The following is an 8198-nucleotide window of genomic DNA, read 5'->3' as shown; positions in this document are numbered from 1 at the left end:
AAACAGCCACAGATCAGTAGCGGACTCCTGTGTGAAAGCACAGTCCGTGCTGCTTCCCCTCTCACAAGAGACACCTTAGAGGGGAATTCCCCACATTTTCAAAAATGAAATTCAGGCCCTGAATAAATATTTAAAAATCCTGATTGGATGGAGTATCACTATTAGAGGTTGACCGATAGTGGATTTTGCCGATACCAATAGAGTCTTATTATAAAGTGTTACCATTTCATTTCAAAGTTATGCTTAAAGATCTTTAAACCTTTAAATATCTACACAAAGGCCATTGTATTAAAATTACATACATATGGATATTGTATGTATACTCTCACACTTTAACTGCTTCTATTCTTGAACACTTGATGATTGTCTAATCAAAATAAAAGCGCAGCGCTGAGTCTAGGAGAGCTCACCGGTATCACACACACTCCGGACGCATCGCGCTCAACTCGAGCAGTGGTCTAAAACTGTTTATTTAATCACCAAACGGACACAAGTTTACTTCAAGAATGAACAATTTGGCATGGATGAGTTTGAAGTTCGGTGCAAACAGAAAGAGAAAGCGCGACCTATATTATAGCTCTATAAATGAAGCACACAGACTTTATTAGAGCCACAGAAAGACAAACGTTTCGCTGAAAAATGCACAATACACAATTTTACAACCTAGAGTGAAGTCATTATGATTTGGGACAAATATAATGTAATTTAATGGAAAACTATGTGAATGGCGCTCTGTGGCGCGGCAGGATTTTCTGTCGGCTGCATTTAAATCCGCGTCTGAAGTTTCCCTCTCTGTTCAGCGTGCAGTATCACTTGTCTAAACAAATAGCACGTGCTGTCAGTGATTTCAACCACTAGAGGCCGCTCTCGCACTGTGTAATGACAGCAGACCCTTCTCAGCTTCTCAGCCGTTAAAACAAAAAATGTGTTGTTTGTCTCAATAAATTGTGTTAATTATAAATACAGTGGTTAAATGTAAAAAAAAAATTCTATTTCTTTTTGTTTTAAAAAAGGTTATAAGAATGTCAATAATTATCGATACCGAACGATATGAAACATTATATTGTTGATAAATTTTTTAGCTATATCGCCCAGCCCTAGTGGTAAAACATTATTGTAGAACTGAGCAAAAATATGTCTTTATTAATCGATAATCTGCCCATGCATTAATAACGTGTGAAAAGGAATAAAAGTTTTAGGTGTTTTACTGCCACTAGTGTTTATTTTAACTGGAAACTGCAGTGAATTGTAATGTAGAAGCATGTTCACCCAATGAATCTACATTGTTCAAACCGGTATGCTGTTATTTTTCTGTGGAAAACAAAAGAAGTAGGCTTAGTTTTGAATCTTCACGCAAATCTTTTCTATTGCACGACACTCATGGTGACCATATCTGTCAATCTCTGAAGCCATACAGAAACTTTGTTTGAGGAACAGACTGAATGTTTTGTTTTGCATTTTGTTCTAAAGTTTGGAAATCTGCCTCTAAGATTTAAAAAAAAATCCTTACAGTGATCATGAATGACTGGAAAGGTCATGGAAATCCATTGCTCAAACAGCACAGGAATATTTTGTTGTTCTCAAGATTTTGTTCAGTATGATTTTGATGTCTCTGTCTGCATCAAATATCAGAAAGAATATGTAATGCCGAGAATTCTAAAATATGTTGATGATTTAAAATGCCAAAGATGTGAGTAAAAAAAGCAAGCCTCCTGTTTTAAATGTCTAGTGTCTTTAGAAGGACAAAGGAGATAAACAACAGGAAGCAACAATGACATCACACAGGAAGGAAACAGCCGTCTCTAATTTTAATCACACATTTCCTCATTACATTCACTGACTATAATAAGAATGTGTTAGAAATGAAAGAGAAAATTACAGTATCTTTTAGCATAAAATGTTCAGACCGACAATCAGTCCTATTTGCGCTTATGCTTCTAATATATATCTCACCCCTCTGGAGTGTAAAGGGGTGCGATCTTTTAAACTGTACGAGGGAAAATGAGGAAAAAAGGGCTGTTTTTTTTTTTGTAAATTTCCACATCACAGATGGATAGAATGACTCACTCTCTCACACACACACACACACAGAAACACTCACACATACTTCAGTGACATTTTCACTCGCCTTTCTGCGTTTAACATCCAGGTTTTATCATGCGTCCTCTTTTAGATCTGTCGTGAGAGAGCTTATCGGTAATATTAGCAATGCTTTTAATCAATATATATATGCACCAGTCGAGTAACTGACTGATATTGGACATTTTGGTATAACGGACATGGTAGTTTTCCTTTATGTTTGCTCTAAAAACACCAGCCCTGAAAATTATTAATAATCATTTGTTTTCTGGTTTTAATTATTTATTGGTTTATTGTTTTTTCTCTGGTTTTAATTATTTATTGCATAATATCATTAAATATTGTGCAAAAGATAGAATTTACTAGTACCTTTATTGTTTTGTTTTGTTTTGCTATACATTTCTAGGTCTTCACCAGCAGAATTATATGTTGCCTAAAATAAAAATGTTATTTTTTAGGACCACTACTATGTCATTATTATTGTCATTATTTCCATGCCAATTAAGCCCCCCAATAAAATAACTAACTAATATATATATATATATATATATATATATATAAAGAGAATTACATCAATATAACCATGATTATATAGAAATACTTTCCAATTAAAAAACTATTTGCTTTACAAGTAAAAATGCGTTTAATTGTCATTAAAAAAATCTTAATTTGATATGATACATCAGTGTTAATACTGTAACTAAATCTAAAAAAATAGAAAATAAAATAAAATATGGATTAGATGACAAATCTAGACTAAAATTTAGATGAAAATGTAAAATTTAATGAAAACTGAAAATATAAGAATATAAGTTTCATTTAAAAATATTATTTAAAATATTTATTTAAATATGAAATACTATAATAGTATTTAAATAATACTAAAACAATGCTGTTATATTATACATACATTTTTATTATGGTTTTGAGCTGAAATATGACCTTGACAAGTTCTTGAAAGATTACAAATCTATATCAAATCCGCACCCTGTGTGCTTTGATCGGGCAAGATCCCCATGTGTCTGTTCAGGTATAGTTTGACACCTTTTGGTCCCCAGTACCCCAGACACCCGACGGGACATGAAGGACGTGTGGTGTGAAACTGTGAATCGCACCGACAGCTGCAGCTTACAGAGGAATCGCCAGCCCTCCGCTTGGTCAATTATGAAAAACACCTAGTTTTATTAGGAGTTACATTTGATTTGATTTTAATTAGCCGCTGATATTGAATGACTCTGGCACAGAGACAATCCCTTGGCCTGGCTCTCTTAGTGTAAGTACATTAGACGGTGCTGCTCCCACAGGACTTCCTCCCTCATTAATTCTAATCCCACAGACAGCATTTCTCTGTTTCTTTCCACTAGAGGAGCCACATCTACACAGGCCCTGGGCCAGTCACTGTGTATAATAATTACAAATGGATGATGGTAATACCCGCTCATATGGCTGCTGCGGTCTATGCCATGGCTCTGTGTTTTGTAGATCATGTCGTATTCTCTTTCATTAGACAGAATCTGCTTGGATTGTTCTTTTTGGATTGCGCTTTTCAAAGCATCCCAGAGGAGCGTTTTATTGCTTAAAGGCTGCTCTAGTTTCAGGATGTTTCATTTAAACATGAGCTTTTTCTTAGACTCGGTCATAGAAGTCATGAAAATAGAAACAAATGATTTAATTGGTTGTCTTACAGTAGGAGTATTTTTAAGTTTTAACTAATCTAAAATATTTTTTTTAAGTTTACTTCATGTAAGTATGTTAAAATCAGTGTTCTAGTATAGTATACTTTTAAGTATTCCAATACTTATTGGGACTAAACTGACCCACATTTTGGTTTATAAAAGTATACTTTTAAGTGTACTTTAAGTGTAACAATGACTTTGAGTTGACTTATTTACATCTAAGTTTTCTAACTATGATCTAATGAACAATAAATACTACAAGTGATCTGTATGTTATACTTTCAGTAAGCTACTAGTTTAAAAGTTGTAAGATTTCTTCGGTTGAACTGAACAATCATGCATATTGTTTACTTACACTGTGGAGGAATTGTCCGTAAAATCAGTCAAATGTTTATCTGTTTCTGTGTAGGTTAATAGAGCTGTAGTGCAAAAAAGACCCAATTCAGTTCCACCCATGTACTATTTACTCTAAACTTACTTGTTTTTATACTTGTTCTTGTTCTTAACTTGTAACTTATAAGCATGTAAGTTTATCAGATATAACGTGCTGCATAAAAGAAGCCAAAAATAGTAATTAAACAGTTTCTCTATCAGCACAACTACAAGCCAGGTATACTTAGAATACTAGATTATTCTTTTCTTAAAGGGAGAGTTCACCCAAAAACAAAAAGTCATCATTTACTCGCCCTCCTCTTGTTCCAAACCTGCATGAATTTCTTCTGTTGAACACATATATTGCAAAATGTTGATAACCAAATAGTTGACGGTAGCCATTGACTTCCATAGTATTTTTTCTATACTAGTCAGTGGGTACCAACAACTGTTTGGTTACCAACATTCTTCAATATATATTCTTTCATGTTCAGAAGAAAGAAACTCATACAGGTTTGACACAACTTGAGGGTAAATAAGATGACTTAGATGAACTATCCCTTTAAATATCTCAATTAAGATTAAGTACAAGTATAGGCCAAACATTCTTCTTTTCTGTATACATGTCAGTATAACTAAGCCAAGTATAATGTTAAGCATATCTCTGATAAAGACTGATAAGTATACACTCTCATTTTTAGTTTAAAATATGTATACTAATAATACAATTGAATAAACCTCTTTTTTTTGTGAAGGTATAATAAAATGGATGTGGAAGCATTTCACAGATCATTTGGTCTGTGAAGAACCGAATAAGAAATGTTTGATTTTATACTGAAATCTTGGACTTTTTCTTGCAGACTTGGCAAATCAGAGTCAAATTTCCTTCAAGGCGAGTCAATTCACTTGGCGGCCATCGTGGCCACACAGTTTTTTGCCTAACCCGTAGTCTTGCTGTAGCTCCTGTCTATTTGAATGGGAAACTAATCATTGGCTAAGTCATAATTATTGGCTGTGCATGCAGAATGCTGCATTTACTGATTGGCTCTTTTAACTGATAGGCCTTTACTATATTGAGTGTTGTGGTTTCTCCCAGTCATTTCCTCCTCCTCTATACTGTCTACTGTCTGAGCACAGTTTGAGACATTGTTGAGATCTCTTCTGAAATCCTAGAGGAGGCATGTCTGAGAGCTAAGAAGTTTTCATTTGCTCTACATCTCACTGCTATCTCGTGGGAAACATTTGAGATCTTAAAAAGTGGCTTTTCTTTCCTACTGGTTATTTATGAGTCAGAAGTTTGAGGGCTTAATGTAGAGTGTGAGCGTTCACACACGTACACGAGACCCTTTCCTTCCTCTGGCTCAGGCTATTGATTTCGTTGCTCTTGAGACGTGCCCTCACCTCCTCGCCCGTCCGCTATCCTGCTCTGGTTAATTATTGAACACGGCAGCTCAGGTTACCATATAAGGCTGACTGCTGGCTTTCACCGCACTACAGAGGAAGAACGGTTGAGTTAGTTTGAATGTAAACCTGGCTCGAGCTCTGGACTAGTCTGAGTGCAGATGCATCTAGGGATGACTTTTTTTTAATTGATTTTAATTTTGCTTTCTTGTCCTCTGGCCATGTGTAACACTGTGAATATTGTGAGTTTCTTACTGACAGGCCGTCTTGTTTGGCCTGAGGTGTTGATGCTTGATTTCTTCATTGCTATGTCTGACAGGACTGTGTAAAGCCACAGATGAATGGAAAATACACAGCTGGATTTAAAGTACAGCTGGCCAGTGTGGCTAAAATAAGATATTTTATTTATTGAAATGAAATGTATTCCAGTAATTAAAAAAAAAAAAAAAAGAGTATTTATTGAAATTGCACTACCATTCAAACGTTTAGTGTCAGAAAGTTTGAAAGAAATTAATACTTTTTTTCAGCAAGAAAGCATTAAATTGATCAAAAGTAAAACAATTCATAATGTTGCAAAAGATTTCTGTTTTAAACAAATGCTGTTCTTTTGAACTTTCAATTTATCAAAGAAACCCGAGAAATAAGTAACTCCACAAAATTATCAAGCATCACAAATATTTTCAACGGTGATGATAATAATAAATGTTTCTTGAGCATCAAATCAGCATATTAGAATGATTTCTGAAGGATCATGTGACACTGAACGATGCTGTAAATTCAGCTTTGACTTCACAGGAATAAATGACTTTTAAAAATTATTTTAAAAGAGAAAACGGTTATTTAAAATTTTAAAAATATTTCACTATAAGAGATAAAATACAGTAAAACACCCTAGCTAAAATTAATTGAGGCTTGTTTTGAAGACAGTTTTTCATTTTGTGGGTAAGTAAGAATATTTAATCCAACATAAAAGTTCATAAAGACAGTATTTTCCAAAATGTGCACTACTTTACTATTTATCTGCTACTGAAATTTAAATAAGAGACAATATTAAAAAGGGGTAGTTCACCCAAAAATGAAAATTCTGTTATTATTTACTCACCTTCCACTTGTTCCAAACCTGTGTTGTTGAACACAAAAGAAGATATTCTGAAGAATGTTGGTTAGCAAACAGTTGCTGGTAGCCATTGACTTCCATAGTATTTTTTCCATTCTATGGAAGTCAATGGCTTCAGCCAATGCTTACAAACATTCTTCAAAATGTCTTGAAACGGCTGAAAGAAATTCATGTTTGCAACAACTTGAGGGTGAGTAAATGATCACAGAATTTTCATTTTTGGGCGAACAACCTCTTTAAAAGAGAAAAACATCTTAAAACTAGTCTTTAAGAAACTTTATGGTAATAAATGGCATTAAAATGGTCATAATTTTTACAGTGTATTCTTTTATCACCAGCAAAATTGTTGCAGATACATAGCAAATGTTAGATATATGGCCCAGCCCTAATTTGGATTATGTCCCACTCGTGTGTCTTTCAAAATTAAACTCTCTCTGTCCCTCTCTGTCTCTTAGTGACAGTTACATTGTGCGTGTCAAAGCGGTGGTCATGACCCGAGATGACTCGAGTGGGGGATGGCTGGCACAGGAAGGTGGGGGCCTCAGCAGGGTGGGTGTCTGTAAGGTGATGCCTGCTGAGCTGACCGGCCACAGCGACTTCCTCATCCACGGCGAGCGCCTCAAAGACAAGCAGGTGTGGCACGAATATTCACAATCTTCCTCCCCAGGGGCTTTTAGGAAATCAAGTTGATTTACAAGCCGGGGGAGTTTTGCATGCTGGGTTCTTTTCCAAGACAAATCTGGTTACGAACCCATTTGTTATGTGATTTGCAAGACTTTTCTCAGGCAGTGACCTCTCGCAGAGCAGAGCAGCGGCAGGCTGTGGGCTTGTCTCTGATATGTCTCACTTGTTTTGGCTGGCAGGTGATTTTGGAATGTTTCGTGAGGAAAGATCTGATCTACACCAAGGCCACGCCCACTTTTCACCACTGGAAGGTCGACAACAAAAAATGCGGCCTGACGTTCCAGAGCCCCGCCGATGCCCGTGCCTTTGACAGAGGTGTGCGGAAAGCCTTGGAGGACATAACGGAGGGTGAGAACATTTAAAGCAGAAAAACAATACTTTGGATTTAGACAAAACACATGTAAACAGGCTTAAAATTGCAATAGATATTTTTTATATATACATATCTTTTCACTCCGCAAAAAAGATTTACTCCTAAACAAACCTTACTGTACTTTTAACAAGTTTCTTTAAAATTCTACACACTCAAATAAGATGAAGACTCTAGTCATATAAGTGGGTTCTCCCCTCATGGTGGCAGCTATCTTGAGATCACATGACCTGCTGACTAACTTAGGGTGACCATACGTGCCATTTTCCCAGGACGCGTCCTGGCCTGGATTTCTATATTGCCTAAAATATCTAGGTTTTGGCTTTGTTTGCGTGTGCAGACCGATCGGTGTTTGACATCAAAATACCATACAGACGGTTCCTTATGCTTTCAAAATGCTCTCGAGGTATTTTGATGTTATACACCGATCGGTCTGCACACGCAAACAAAGCCAAAACCTAGATATTTTAGGCAATATAGAAATCCTGGCCAGGACGCG

At 35.8% G+C, this 8198-nt stretch overlaps 1 protein-coding gene across 2 annotated transcripts in view; it reads left to right on the top strand.

The window, feature by feature from the left end:
* The window catches only part of LOC107702693 (sprouty-related, EVH1 domain-containing protein 2-like), a 43479-nt gene that overhangs the window by 20150 nt on the left and 15131 nt on the right, over positions 1–8198 (top strand). For both annotated transcript variants that reach the window (XM_016505090.1, XM_016505089.1), the window contains exons 2-3: positions 7101–7278; positions 7509–7677. In XM_016505090.1, coding sequence (XP_016360576.1) covers positions 7101–7278; positions 7509–7677 — 347 coding nt within the window. The remainder of the gene's footprint in view (positions 1–7100; positions 7279–7508; positions 7678–8198) is intronic.

This window comes from Sinocyclocheilus anshuiensis, unplaced genomic scaffold (assembly GCF_001515605.1).
Source record: "Sinocyclocheilus anshuiensis isolate Anshui unplaced genomic scaffold, SAMN03320099.WGS_v1.1 scaffold6, whole genome shotgun sequence".
Taxonomy (NCBI): domain Eukaryota; kingdom Metazoa; phylum Chordata; class Actinopteri; order Cypriniformes; family Cyprinidae; genus Sinocyclocheilus; species Sinocyclocheilus anshuiensis.
The sequence above is the reverse complement of the archived record's forward strand: the minus strand, read 5'-3'. Positions and strand labels throughout refer to the sequence as shown.